At 36.2% G+C, this 15,761-nt stretch overlaps 1 protein-coding gene across 10 annotated transcripts in view; it reads left to right on the forward strand.

Annotated features, from left to right (window-relative positions):
• Positions 1-15,761, forward strand: part of NEK11 (NIMA related kinase 11) — a 117,293-nt gene that overhangs the window by 57,172 nt on the left and 44,360 nt on the right. For 8 of the 10 annotated variants that reach the window (XM_068935595.1, XM_068935596.1, XM_068935598.1 and 5 more), the window contains 3 exons: positions 2,716-2,835; positions 4,946-5,039; positions 5,932-6,070. In XM_068935595.1, coding sequence (XP_068791696.1) covers positions 2,716-2,835; positions 4,946-5,039; positions 5,932-6,070 — 353 coding nt within the window. Of the gene's footprint in view, positions 1-2,715; positions 2,836-4,945; positions 5,040-5,931; positions 6,071-8,857; positions 8,923-9,962; positions 10,199-15,761 lie in introns of those variants that run through there. The other 2 variants (XM_009687857.2, XM_009687858.2) reach the window with 2 other exon arrangements.

The raw sequence follows: 15,761 nt of genomic DNA on the forward strand, positions 1-15,761 counted from the left end.
TCCTGCTCTCACTGTCTCTGGTCAGATGAGTCTCTGTCTTCTCATCAGGCGGGAGTTCCTTAGTTTGGTTTCCGCTTTAGTATGAAGCAGGCCAGTGAATTTCAGAAGCACAGATGTAAAAGGCAATAATAAATGATGCCTGTATTGCCTAGTAATAACTATGTAATAAATGACAGCAAATGAAGCCCACTGAGACTGCTGTCCGGTTTTTGGCCTTCTTGCTATTCTGCTGTTATTGCTCTGCTAGAAGTAAACTTTTGCTATTATACTAGAAACACAACAGTGAAACAGATGTCTAATAGTCATGAAATATTAGACATCTCTTGTATCCATTGCTTCTGTATTCAGACTGATTCAGTTAACTCTCGGTGGTTCCTGCCTCTTCAGATGAAATATAGGTATTATTTGGTACCACAGTGATGTTCCTCAGAGATATACCTTAAATAGTTCTGGGGCATTGAAACCTAGCCCAAATATTATGCTAACCCTATCTGAATTATATTGAATATTAAATGCTTATTAAAGCATGAAGAATGGGAATCATTAAGGACCTTTTAATATGTGCCTTTATTATGTGATTTTTCATTTATAATCTGTACAGGATTTCAGATTATCTATATACTCGAAAAGATGATGAATATTGAAGAATCAGTGTTTTACCTGATGAAAAACATAGACTTCGGATATCTGTATGCTTCTAGAATAGAGTGCTCAGACCATTTTCTATTATCTGTGGCATGTACTGCATTCCATACCTTGTCTGTTGTCATTAATTTGAAAAATTTGAGTCTCATCACTCTTCCAAATTGATGTCATGTATTGACAAAACTAGCACACAGGGACAACATGAGTGCATATCCCAGAGTCTATAACTATTCTTGTACCTATTCGAAAGCAAGTCCATAATCTTTAAGACAAAGAGCAGATTCTAACTACAAATATCATGTTCTTATACTCTTATTAAAAGCAGATAGAAGGTCAATTTCTTTTGTGTTGAAGTCCAGAGCTCCTATGAAGCGTGGAGCAATGGAAAGCATCTATTTGTGTTAGAGCATGGAAAATTACCCTGAGTTTTTCAAATTCAGGACATCAACTTGAAGAAAAAAAAATCCTAGGAGAAACTTCCCTATAATTATCTTCAAATGTACTATGGTGTTATTCTTCTAGGTTAAATAACATCATGACTTTCATTGCATTTATGAGAACGTTGGCTGCCTGTATAGCTAGTGGTAAGCAAAATGCCAAAATGTTTTTTGCAATTCAAGTTCTAAAGAGGTAGATAAAATTAAGTCAAAACACCTGAAAAGTGGTGCCATTCAGAAAGGAAAGTAAAGGAGTAATTTAAACATGGATGATTTCACATGTCTGCTCTAATGAAGCAATGTTGTAGTCTAAGTGTGTATACTGTGGTGTCCTCCCCAGTCATTGTTGCTTTACATCTATTGTTTTTTGTCCAATGAGGAATTTTCTGGCATGAATAGTTGAGTCTAGTTTCTTCTAAGAGAAGCTTCTAATAATTTAGCTTATTCCAGTCCCAAGCAAGTCATAAATTTTAAATATTTAAGTAAGCATAAAGCAGTACAAGTTCAGTTTCATCTTGGATGAAAAATGGCTTTTTTTCTCCCCTTAGACGTTCTTATAATTTGAATTGGAGTTTGTTTCAAGGTACAGGAAATATGTCTATGTTATTCATACTTGAAGGGTTAGTTCCATTCTGATTAATAATTGAACTGTGCTTGTCTTTGTCCTTAGTCTTTCATATTTCACTGTTAACACTCGTATCTTTACAGTATTTCCCTCTATAGCCAGCATTTGAACATGAGAAGGCAAGTGTTCATATTGAAATCAGGATTTTAATAAAAGGATAGTGATAATCCACAAGGAGCTTTGCAATTTTTATGGTTACAAAGTGAGCTCTTAGAAGATCAGAAGTGAAATTATCTCACAAGAGCAAAAATAGCTGCTTGAAATTCATACTTGATATCGTAAAACTAAACAAGCCAAAATTTTAACGCAAGTGAAATAGGACTGCCAAGGCATTGCAAACTATGATTTAGTTTGTGTAATCTCTATAGGTAGTGATATTTATCTCGGATTTTATATCCTTTTTCTGACATAGGATAAATATTGCTCTCCCATGTTGATAAAGACAAACGAGATACATACGGCAATAATTCACGCTCAGGTTTCAGGGCTATGGAGAACATTTAATCAATAAATTGTTACTGTTCATTAGGACCAGAAATTCAAGCAGACAGCAGGATTATTATAGCTTTCATTAAAGGCACTTTAACATTCTCCTTTATTCTAGATACATTTTTGCATTGACTATTAAAAGTTAAAGTTGATACTGCTTTTTCAGGGGTTTTCATTTAAATTGAAGACAGTGGTTTTACTTGGAATATGCTGAATAATGAAGCCAGACGGCGTAAATATTTCAGTGTGCTTCAACATTTAGTCTTTTAAGAAAATGAGTTTGCCTTTTTGTATGCTCACATGAAATGCCTGAAATGATTCATGTTCTTCATGAATCTAAGTTTAAATATTTCAGTTTAAAAGAGGCGTTTGCTTTCTGAACTGTTGTCGATTTAGTCTGTTATAGTACTGTAACTTCCCAATTATTTCATTTTAAATGTCAGTATGTTTCAATATCCAGCCGAAATATTGATGTTTACATTTGTATGTAAGGGCAGGCTTGCATGCATTCAATTTCAGGCAGAGGAAGGTTCATTTGCAAACTCTGCGGGAGCGTTCTGAGGTGCAGAAGATGACACCGCGGGAACGAATGAGGCTGAGGAAGTTAAATGCTGCAGATGAGAAAGCAAGGAAGTTGAAGTAAGTTGTGCATAACATTAACATTGTGCCATAACCATGCAGTTTTCCCTTGATAACACTTTTATAAGAGAATTATGACCATCAAGATGAAAAAAGAAAAATTAAAAAGGTGCTTCAGCTACTCAAAGTGAATGGGGATTGTGGATTTTTAAGTCTGTAATTATTTACATAAAAAGAAAAGTTAGAGTGTTAGCTCAAAACTGATACTTCAAAACTGGTGTTTCTTGTCAGATAAATACATGAGAAATTTTCAGTTTCCTTATGATGAGAATTTTTTTTAATGACTTTTTGTAGCTTTTTTTAAGGAGTACACATTCTGAGAAGTCGGGCGTTTAGTTAAAATCCGTTATTTTTCTTCAATTGTGTTGGCCTAAGAGATTTGCCAATAAAAGTTAATAGCTCAGAGAACAGCCTTATCAAATGATCAAACGCAGGGATAGTGAACATGTTATAAAGCCTTTACAATTTATAGTTTTTTCTTAAGTGAGGCATAATAAAAGGGAGAGGTTTTAAAGGAGAGTAAGTACCGTTTCTGAGTCAAACTTGAGAAATAGTTTGAAGCCTATGTATGCATGCCGGGATTCTATTTTAAAATAAAAAGAAGAATGTACTATTTTGATGACACACTTGATTTTTTCCCAGTTAAAAATATTTGACATTTTTCTTCATACAAAAGAAAAATCAGAAAAGCACCACATTAAATCATTGAAAAACAGTTTTGAAGAAAACATTAAAAAGTGCAGTGTGCAGTAACAAACGTTTGTTCTATGATTTATTGATGTGTAAGAGTGGGAATAATTCTTTCTGATCAAGGCAATCAACATCTTAAGCTTGTCATGCCTAGGCAAGCTCACAATGCAATATGGCAATGACCTCCTGTTACAAACAACAATGCAAGGTAAAATGAAGTCTAAATTAATGGCTTCAGTAACTCTGCAGCTAGATATATTCCTCTGGAACTGTCCTTCTTCCCTGCCTCTCTTCTAATAACTGCAAAATAGCTTACCCATCCAGGCTAGGAAGAATACACATGAACAGTAATTGCAGATGAGTGGAAGTGCTCTGTAAAATTACATCCTACCTTTATTTGTGCTAACTTGCCATCCTTGTACCAAAAAACAAGAAACAAAAGAATTCAAAATCTTAATTTTCTCTTGCAAAAAAAGTCTGACCAGTATTTATGCCTGTCTGACATTTACCATTGCGTTGGAGACAAAGTACATTTGAAAATGGGTATATATGTTAATACTCATATATTTAAAAAAAAAAAAAAAACTTATTTGAATGAAACCACCATATAACAGGTATTTGAATTTAACACCTTTTCTGCATGTTTTCAACAAAATGCTTTACTAGGACAATTTTTATACTTATTTGAAATTTATAAATTGGAAGCTTACCTTTTTTTTTTTTTTCCTTTTTTTTTAAACTGGTACAGATTAGGAAGTAATAGTAGTTCTCGGATATTTTAGCTTGCTTTTCATTTTTTCACTTCCTTAAATTTCATCATTTCCTATTTAGATTTTCATGATCTTTCACCCCCACAGCAACACAATTAAATATATCCATCCTGTAATACAAAGGCAGCGTATTAATCTCCAAATCTTATTCTCAGTCCTGAATCTTTAACAGATGATTCAGCTCTGGATTATTGCCAGGGGACTCTGGCTGAAAATAGTTCTAACAATGCAAAAACCACGGTACTTTCTCAAACTGGAGATCTGCCTTCAGCAGTGCAGCTCTAGACATGGGTGAGCAGGGAGCTGGGAAATTTGTGAAGTGTTTATAGCGTGTAAATGTTATGTACCTTTCTTCAGCTGAAAGCTTCCTCAGTGGCGTGGTGAAATCGAGTTCAAATTACTTAAGATAATTTAATACTTTTCAAATATATTGTGCAAATTGTGAAAGGTATATATGAAACTGCTTGTAAATAAGGCCTGAATTCTGTTTGTGGGTTCACTGAAACTGACTGCAACTTGAGTAGATGCCTTGAATGTTTGGCATCATGGTAGTTTTATTATGGAATTTTCTTTTCCATGTATACTTTTAGAAAATCCCTCTGTGCATCTCCTGACATCATGTCCTAAATACAAGTAATCTATATTCACAGACAGCTGGCAGAAGAAAAATATCAAGAAAATATCAAAAGAATGCAAGAGTTCAGGTCTCGTAATTTTCAGCAGTTGAATGTCAATGTCCTACATGTAAGTATGGGCTGTTGTTTTGAAAGTCTTATATACGCACCTCTAGTGTACGCTACTTCTCTATTTTTACCACACGCTTTCTTTGGTCCTAGAGGCACAATCCTACCCTGAGTTTAATAATGAGGACATGCATTGAAGTCTAGACTGCTTAGCTGAACCTGAATCTGTGTTGAGGGAAAGTGTGTTCAGGTATTAAGAAATGATTTAACAAATTCTTTGTACAATGCACAATTTTCTTTTTTTCCAGGCCCTCTTAAATCCAAAGCTACTGTCTGAAATGTTGTGGCTACTGAACATCCTATGTGATATTAGAGTTTGAAATACGTTCATTTTCTGGATAACTTTAGAACTGTAGTCCCTTAAATACCATATTTTGGCATGGGTGCTGGTTCTTTTCATTTGATTAATTTAGAATATTAACATTCTAACTGACTCTTTAGTAGGAAGAAAGTCTTGGAGTGACTCCCAGTGTAAGCTATCATTTGCTTTTAAGATACCTACAACAGAAGATAGGCCCGTTCAACCCTAGCATTATGGCTTATCACAGAAACAGCAGTGTTGAGTAGGAAGACGTCAGTGAAAGCATCACAGAAATAAAGAGTTTTTATTTTGTTTTGTTTTCTTTTCTTTTTTTAACGCTTTGTTCTCTATCCCCTTTTCTTTTATGCACTCCAATTTCTGTTTCCTATTGTCTCTGGAAAAACAGTCATGCTAAATCTTTCCTTGTTTATAGCTGAGTCACTGATTATTAAAATTAAAAAAAATTATTAATTTTTTTTAAAGTATTGACTTATTGCAAGTGCCAGCAGTTGTATAGATCAGGATAGCAGTTATATTGTGGTCCTGCTGAAAGCTCTAACTGTACCCGTTTATCCATGCTGCTTCAACGAAGGGATCTGATGAACAGACTTCAACCCTCCTAATTCGTTCTCAGCCAGTCATTACACGGGACTATGTGTCCATAGGACATGATGAAGCAAGTGGAAATGACACATCAGGTCAGCTCTGTATGTCTGAACCTATGGAGCATGGTAAGAACTTAAAATTTGATGTTGAAATGAAACTTCCTACAGCAAAGCAAGATTTAATTTTGTCCTTGGTAGTTAATTTATGGTGAAGGAACTGCAGTACAAAAAGCAGTCAAGTTTATAAAGTTGTCAAAAGATCTACAACGAGAAAAGGAAAATAATCTGGGTGGATGGATGGACAGTAGAGCTACATGGCAGAGTGGTTCGTGTTCCCAGAGTTTAAGAGCATCAAAGAAGGTGAACACACCTTCTCCAAATGAGGGGCTGAGTAAGGAGGAGACAGTTTTAACCTTTGCACATATGAAATGGCTGGTGTTAGGAGAGCATCTCTTAAATTATCTCTCCAGTGGAAAAACGAGAACCAAAATATGGAGCATTTACCCTTTAATACCCCTGGAGCCATTTTTGTTACATATAATAAATGAGAGAAGCAGGTGAAAGCTCTTTAAACTGTGCTTATCTATATTGTCCTGAAAGGCTTAGCCACTGTCTTGAAGCTGTGAAGTACTATATAACATGTACTTTACTGTAGTTAGATGAACAAATAGTCAGGCTTTTGCAAATGTGGCAGACTGTAGAAATAATGTACTTCCTAATTAGGAAAGTATTTTTGTTAGCACAAATATATCTTCTGTTTCTATACTGTTCTAGAACAGTGTCATACTTTCCAATATTTAAGAATCATTGTGTAAGCACTATTTTGGTTAACAGATTTTTTGATCAGACTAGAATCTTGCAAGTGTGTCTTGGTATACTTTTAAATACTTAAACTACTTTTCTCCTAAGAGCTCTGGCTTTTGGTGTTAGTTTATGTATGCCTGTGAAGGGTTACATTACTAAATCAAAGGTATCAATATTGGTTAGTTTGTGATGGTGATTTTTTTAATACCTTTTTTTCCCCCCCTCTCAATGCAGCCTCATTTATGCCTGTGAGATTGGCTTGCTCTTTCACAGTATAAGGGGGGGGTGAACTGTGTAGGAGAGAACGCAGCTGCTAGAAAGTACATCCTGGGGGCTGGAGATTGCAAGTAGCAGAGCAAGAGAAAGCAGTAGATGGGGGTGGGAGGTATGCTGGGGGAAGCATACAAAGATACCTAAATAGAAACAGAACAACACACAGGAAAGGAAAGGAATTGATGTCTCTGTCTTTAGAGTTCATTAACTTGTTAAACTTTAATGAGAGAAATCAGATGCATTTCCATCTATGATGCAAAGTTTGGCCTGTCCGTTGTACAAAGCTGAATGTGGATTTAATGGTATTGCTATTGTTAGATTTATTGACAATGAAGTGATGGGTTCATGACTTATGGATAGGCAAGAGAAATTACATGGTTTATCTTATTTGCTTTATGAATATCTTGTTATTCCTGAGTTTCATGTAAAAGCTGTTACTTTATTCAGTATTCATACTCTTCTTTATTTTACACATTTCAGTTCGACTATGAATGTCCTACATGTCTAATTATTAATGAATTTATTAGTGGAATCTTTGTGTTTGAAAATGTAGGAAGAGTTCCAGCTATTCATTTTCAATAGAATTTACTTTTGGATCAATAGTCTATAGGACAGGAAAAAACAGAAAACTAGAATGAAGGTTATAAAAATGATTTTATAAAGTTGTGTGTTAGGTGTTTTAAAAAAATCTCCAAGCTCCCCAGCTAGTTACAGCTAGTAAGTTAACAACAGTGGAGGAGGTGGAAAAAAGGCAGGAGTGGAAGCTGTTCATGACTGCCAAGGAGGCTCAGCAGCAGCAACCTCAGAGTTACTTCAGGTCAGATGCAAAACATCATCTCAGGAATGGGAAAAGCTGGTTGTGGAGTAGCCAAGGGAAGTGTCTCCTGTCTCCCTCCCAACAGGTAGGGAGGAAAGTTCGAACTATCTTTGGCTTATGTGCTGCAGTCCTTGGAAAATTTGCAACATAAATGGAGAAAAAAATACTAGAGCCTGGAGAACTGGAAGACCAGGCCCTTAAAGGGTTAGGGTGAGGAGCAGAGAACAAAACACTTCACACTGTGCTTTCACTGAAAATAAGCTACAGCACTGTGGGACACCGTTGTGTGTGACTGGAGGAGATATTATCAAATAAAAGGTCAAGATTTAGTTTTAACAAGTAGTTTTAAAAAGCATGGTAACTCGATCCAATTTTAGAAGGAGTAGGTACGAATGTTGTAAGCTGGGAAAAACAAGGCAGTGAAGTTATGTAAATGAAAAACACTACAACAATTTAGGATTTTGGGCTGCGTGGTGGACAAGTTTCAGTAATGCTGAAACAATTAACTGCTGTAGACTTCCGTGGCAAGTTTAAAATTCTTTTCATATTTGAGTTACATAATCAGCAATGATCTTCTGAATGTTGTTTTTTTTTCCATTCTAGTTATCACCTCTGTGTACTTAAGGGATGTATAAAAGAGTTACCTAAAGCCGCAAATAGTTGACCAGGTTGTTAGTCCTCAAGCAGCTTTTGATCGTGAGATTAATTCACTGTGTTACATCACAGTTTTGTTCAGACTGTTCACAGGTTTTACAGAGAAATGCTGTGGACAATGTAAATTCTACTTTTAAACAACATTATGTTCCTTACTATGCCATCCAGCTGCCTTATGTAGATGTATGTGTTCCTCATAGAAATGAGGGACACTGCTGAGCAGTTTGAGCCTTGTAGGACTGATTCAATCTGGCTCTTAAATCTAACTGTTCAGATGTCACCTGCTAAGCTAGACTGGTTTGTGATGGCCGTCACACCTTGACACACTGTCATGTTTCTGTCGTGTTTCTTGCTGATCACTTCAGGGATTCTGGGTATACATCCTGCACAACGCTCCTTGCCTCAGCAGAAAATGGAGAGCTTTGCAGGGGTGAGGAGGGGAAGGATGAAGAAATATGCACTTTTGCTGACAGAAATCACTTTGAAAACCGTATGTGCTTGCACTGATTAAACTCAAGAAGAAAGTGATCCAGTTTTAACCTGGGAGTCGGTAAAAGTGAAAAATTATGTGAATAGTAAGTTGTGCTATTTTTGCTTTAATGAGCCAAGAGAGGAAGGTGCGCATTAAGTACTCCTATTTCTCAGCCATTATCTTGGCTCCTCTTGGTGCTCTGCTAGAGAGAAAGTGCTGGTCCCACTCATGCCACAGAACAAGCCCACAGGGTGGGAAAGAGTATAGCCTTGGCTTTGGCCTCGAAGTCCAAATTGGGGCTACTACCAGCATCCACCCATAATGCCCCTTAGTGAAAGAATGTGAAGTCTGGCTTAGATGCCCTGGAAGGTTACTCTCTCTCTCTGTAGAAAGTTCTTCCTGGACCAAAATTTTGCAGTGCATATGAGCCTTCTTATTTCTGGTCTAGACCTGCTTCTGGCTGTTTCATACCCCCATCTTTGAACCACGTCGCCCTGCATCTTAAATAGTTCTTTCCCTTCCTTTATTTACTCTTATGTTTCATGGGCAGCAGTAATATCCTTAGTTAGCCTTTTTTTTTTTAAAGTTAAACAAGGCAAGCTTTGCTTGACTGCACTCATAAGGTAGGCTCTGCAGTCTTATCTTAAAATTATCTATCTTATTAGTCTCTGAGACTGCACTCTTTTTATTTCAGTGTATTTGGGCATGAGTGACATGGAACTGATATGGTATTTCACATAAAGTTTTATTAGTAGCTTATGCCCCGACACTAATACTTTCCTCTGACTATTGATATCTCTTAATGCCTCCTAAGATTGCTTCTGTGTTTTTGATATGTTTTAACACTAGCTACTTACAGCATACCTGAAACTTTCTTCCTTATGATGTTTAAGTTATTATCTCCCAATTTGCAATAGATTTTTTTTTTTTGGTTTTGATGACTAAACTCGTGACTCAGAACTTCAATTTTTCTCCTTTTTTGTTATTCCATTTCTCAGGGTCAGCCAGTGTATGCTGCTATAATATCCTGGCCCTTCGTTGCATTGGTAACGCGTTCCAGCTTACCTTCTGGAAAGCAGTGTTGTGCGTGCTGACTGCAGTGTCGCGGAGCTCCCTGGATCCGCTGCGTGGCATGGCTCTCTGTTACTAAGCAGCACATACGCTCCTGTGCCCTCCCCATCCTCCTTGTGGCCTGCGTGCTTGCAGCCATGGGAACACTTGGGTAACTTGCAGAGAAACCCAGTCCCCTTTCCCAAAACATGAGCCTGTGTGTTTGGGAGAACTCGTAATCGCGCAAGCATAGACTGTCCTACAGACATGCAGTGGCAGTAGGACAGGTGGGCAGGTGCACGGGGTTATCAAGAAATATCTGTAGATCTTTGAGTTCTGGGACTTTCTCTCTCTTGTTCCTAGATAGAGCTGCATTTTGTATGCATGCTAGAGAAAAAAATTCTTCCAGATTCTTCCATCTTCTCTTTGAAGATGTGAAATGTGGAGAAAAGTATTGTGGTAGGTGGCATTCCTTGCAGCTAATGAAGGTTTAAAATAAAATCAAGAAATTTTGCATCTGTACTCATACAATCTGAAGTAATGAATGCTCCTTAATCTTGTAAAGAGACAGGCAAAGGAGTCTGCTAAGAAAGAATCTACTAAGAAAAAAAACTTATAATAATTATTAACTATACTAGGTAAATGGCTGAAGTGGTATATTGACCATATCATTAAAGCAGTGTATGTTCTTAATGTACTGTTTCAGCTGATTAAAGCACTGCCTCATTTCCTGGATAAATAAAATTTTGTGATTATTATAAACCAATGAAAAATGATTTTATTAATTTGAAATTATTTTATGCAACAGTTCTAGTCTGCATTGAATTTTCTATTTTTTTTCATTGGGAACCAGCACTAAAAGAAGTATTTCAGTGACTAGAGATGTGGAAAAATATTTTATAGTTGAATTTAATATTTATTGAGAAATGTTAATGTCTATACCTTATTTCTCCAGGAAGTAATGGAGTTTCATCATTTAAATAATTTAAAACTAGGCTGGATAAAGCAGTTAAGAGTATTTTATGCTACTGGGAACAGTTTTGTTTTACTGGATAACTTCTTGTCTTTTCCATCTCAAATTTCTCCAAGCAAAAGTAAGATATTTAAAAGATATGAAATAAATCTCATGTTAAAAGTGTATTCAGAGACACTGAGTCACTGTTAGAATTAAATACAAATATTTATATGTTCAAAATTATATGGGGGTATCTGTACGTTTCATTTACTTTCAAGCAATGCATACGGTTGATAATCACTAATTAATAAACTCTCTTTATTTTGATTTTGTTTTTTCTTTTCCAATACATTTCTCCAGCTCCTTTGATATTCATGCTTTATATAAAAAGTATATTCTGCAAAAAAGTGGGAACGGGCAATTCAAAATGTGTCAGAATAAACCTGTATCTATATTTCCTATTTCTACTAATACGTACCTAGAAACTAAAAGCCACTTATTCTCTCTGATTATCATCAGAAAGAAAAGCCACCTTACAATGAATTGGTTGACACCTTTTTTTTTTTTAAATTTGTCTCTTCACCCATTTCTTTGGACCTGTTTTCTATAAACTATGTCCATTTGGACTAGGTGAGCTATGCCAATACACGTTTCTCTGGAGATGACTGACTATCGTGCACGTACTTTGCTTTCAATAGTGGTTATGTGAGAAGAAGGGCAAGGCAAGTTACATTCTAGTGCTGGCGACTAGAGGTCAACTTATCTATGAGAAGGAGGAAAAAATTACTATTAAAAAGAAGGGAACTGGCCCTATTTAACTGCTCATTTCCTTGAATAATATTGAGTGCAGCTGGAAAAGAATGATTTTCTGAAACATCGGCAGAAATGATCATCTGAAAAGTAGAAGTATCCATGAGTTACACCTGGCCTTTATGTTACAGATGAATATATTCAATGCCTTTCTGTGGCAACTAGAATGGAGCTGTTTTAGCTAGGTTCACTAGGTGTGTAATGTACCTTCTGGTGTGGCATCCTTTCAAAAAGCTACTGGAAACATCATGCAAGTAAGACATTACTTTCTCATACAGTAATATAGCTCATCTTCATCTAGTAATTGACTTTGTTGAGCTCACAATCTACTTTTCTGATTATACAAAAAAATAATCAGAAGAGCAGATGTCCGTTTTACTAGAGAACTGAATTTTGAGGGAAGTTTCAGATGCTGAAGGTCATCTTTCCCGTGGGTTTTGTGGTACTGTTAAATCACTGGGGCTTTTCTGTGTGGGCTAGTACACACTGAGCTAGGATACGGAATTGCAGCTCTGTCACAGCATCCCATTAAATACTTAATCCCATTAAATACTGTATTTTACTTAGATTACAATAACTTCTAATTGAGGCAGATTTTACAGCATAATTCCTCTCAACTCTGTGCACAGCTTGATTCCTATTTACTGGCTTTCAGTTTACAAAGGTATTTAATAAATAGGAAGCACTAGTTACAGGGACTTATTTGGAATGACTCCAGAGAATCTTATCAGAGCATACATTGCAGTTGTCCATGTGGAAAATTAGTGTGGAATATCTAAAGTACCTGTGTTACTACATAAAAAATCCTCTAGGTAGAGGCTCTCAGTATTTGCACGGGTATAAAGTATGAAGAACAAGACCTAATCCTGTTATACAACTGTAATAACTAAAAGTTCAAGGTTTCTGATTCAATTTCTACAGCAGAAGTTACCTTGAAATTGGCTACAAAATCATAAACTATATCTAAAAGTGCTTCCAGATAGCCTAGTGCAATTACAGATGCAATGAAAACTACCTTTCCTTACCATCTTCTTTGATCCTTCAGATTTGAATTTTTTTTTTTCCAGTTGAGAGATACTGGGTTTAAAGCTATCTCCATCACTGAAACCCAACACTTTTTTATAGGGGCCATGAGGAATATTGACTTCAACAAGCTGTAGTCTAACAGCCATTAATTACTTCAGCATATGTATTAATAGCCTATTGGTTTTGAGGGAGGTCAGTTGGGGTCAATTGTATCTGAAGAATGCAACGTTATCCTGCAAACAGAGCTTACTGCCTTGCTGTGAAGAAGACAGCTGTAATATATTTTCCTTATATTGCTTCTATAATACAAGGAAAAGAAACTACATTGCAAAAGAAACATATCAATTATTTTACTTAAACTTAAGGTTGTGCAAATGTTTTCTTCTGACAATATTGCAGCAGCAGTGGGGTCAGGATCAGCTAGAGGGTTTGGGGTTTTAAAACATAACATAAAATGCATGGAGTCCTGGACTTTGGAAAGAGTGAGCTTGATAAGCTGCAATTAGCCAGTTCCTTGGGAGATATACAAGCCTTGCTATTTCATTCTTGCCTTTCTGTGGCTAGAGGATGTATGTTCTTATTTGACAACAATTTTAAGTTTACTCAGGAACATAGCAACTAACAGTAGGTCAAAGACTATAGACAAATGAAAAGTATGCAAGATGTGTTAAAGTTCTGCCTCGCTACTGTCCTGGATACGTAATTATGTCAACTTCAACAGAGTTAATCTGACTGGGTAAAAGGAAGAGTTGAATGGGGCTCTGTGCTTTAAGGAAATATGGAACATAGCCAGTGTATTCCCAGTACATTTTGATTTCAGTCATTGTGTGGGACTCCTAGTGCTTTTCTGGCATTGTTTTGCAATAGCCCAATGTTTAATTTCTAGACTCATCAGGCAGTATCTATTTTATCATGTCATTGGTACAGCAAACTGACTTATCTAAGTGGGGATAGAAATAGATGGAGTGATGAGAACTTAAAGCTGTTCACTTGCATTTGTGGCTAGAATTGCCACTCTATATTCTTCTCAGTTGCACAGCTGATAAGACATGGTAAACAAGAATGGGACAGGAGTGTTTGTGGGTTTTTTGTTTTTGTTTTTTTATAATTATTTAAGAAATTGTGTATGCAAATGCATGCATATTTCTTAGGGCTTGTTGTAACTGCTGCACTTGAGAGACTGGAATGAAAAAGATAATGCGGCAGAAGGGCTTAAGGGCTACCAATGAACTGTTGTACTTTGAGTTATTGGATTGCAAGTCCGTTAGTACTTGGGGCTTCACTTGAATGAATCCAAGAATCCATTCCTGATGAATCCATTTCATTTCATTTCATCCCCTTTCTGTAAGGGCACTAGCTCTTCATAAACTACACCTCTGCTCTTACTAGACATGCTTGTGCATGGGAAGGGGTCGAGGTAGCAGCTAAATAGTTTAAGCTAACAATATGGCATATTCGGGTTCTTTGTGCAGAAAAAGAATGCAGAAATTAAAGGCATATACCTTTAAGAGGTGTATTACATATTAGAAACTTACACCTGAGGGCAATTTTTTTTTTTTTTCTCTCAGTTATACTAGTAGAAGTTCATAATAATTCCACTGACTTAAATTATTGCTGATTTTTGCTTAGGTAACCACATTTTCGTTCATGGACCCTACTATGTAAGTGGAGTGGCAAAAGCAACAGCTCTGTGAAGAGACACCAGAGCCATTGCTTTTGCCACTCCACTTATACAGTAGATGAAGTTCACTCCTGTGGAGATCACAAGACTCTATACTTTTGCAAAGTACTTTGCTTGAAGACTTAACTTTAGCGTGCATCTAAGCTCATCTTTCTTAAGGCACTCTTAAACACAGATGGCACTGAACTGGAGCTACGAGTAAAGCAGCAGCTATAGATACAGGCTCTTCTGCTGAAGCCTAACATTGTGGAGAAAGACAAAGACTGCTTCCTCTGCTGTGGCTCCCTTGATGAGTCCCTGGATTAATTGTGGGAACTAGGAGCTGAAAATAGGTCTTACCCCTTTTTTCCCGCTTATCTGTCTCCTGAGTGAAGAAACTATTCTTGCAGCACAGGAATCTTCTCACCATAAATGTTTAGTAATAATTTATATTGAACTTCATTTCTTAACTGTTTTCCTTTGTGCAGTAGCTTTAGAAAGTTTTTTCCCCACCTTTGTCTTATCAGTTAGTTCCATCTGCCTAGTCTTTCTGGTTTATATTCTATTACTTTTTATTTTTGTATGCTCCGAAGACTGCAACATTTTAAATTCCTTAATTTAATATGTTACAATATGTTACATCTGCCAAACCTCTGATTTCGTTATAATTCCGAAATAGGTATGTACATTACAGTAATTGCATACGTTATTTCTATATTTGCATTGCTAATTGTAAGTTATGGGTTTATTGTTATGAATTTCAAGTGGGTAAAGTTCAGCTGAATCTCAAATTGAAAATGCTCACTCATTCTAAAATAATGGGTTTTTTCCACTCTGTTATTTTATAAGCTTTGCTGAATGATTTTCAGAGCCTTTTAAAATCTTAAAAGGTTAAAAGCCTACAGTGTTTCTCAACAGTTTTAAACATCTCTGCAATGCACTTTTTGCATTATGATTGTAAAATAGTATTCATGCATGCTGATTGGGAAAGTGAGTAATTCTCCAAATTGTGATCACGCAGGCAATCATACAGCTCAAAGGCTTTTAGGGAAATTATGTCTTGTTTTGTTTTTCACTCTGACAAGTCAAAATAGAACAGAATAATGTTTATAATCATTAAGTGCCTTTCTATATTTTTATAATATCCTTTGTAACCAGAAGGGATTGTCTCCGTTGAGAAGTTAAAGTTGCAGTCATTTCTATTGTGGGTTATCCATTGATCCCCTCTTTCACGTGGTTACTCTACTTTGCGCAAAACCAATAAATGCTCAGTAGTCCTAGTGTAACGGAAACAGC

This window comes from Struthio camelus, chromosome 2 (genome assembly GCF_040807025.1).
Source record: "Struthio camelus isolate bStrCam1 chromosome 2, bStrCam1.hap1, whole genome shotgun sequence".
Taxonomy (NCBI): Eukaryota; Metazoa; Chordata; class Aves; order Struthioniformes; family Struthionidae; genus Struthio; species Struthio camelus.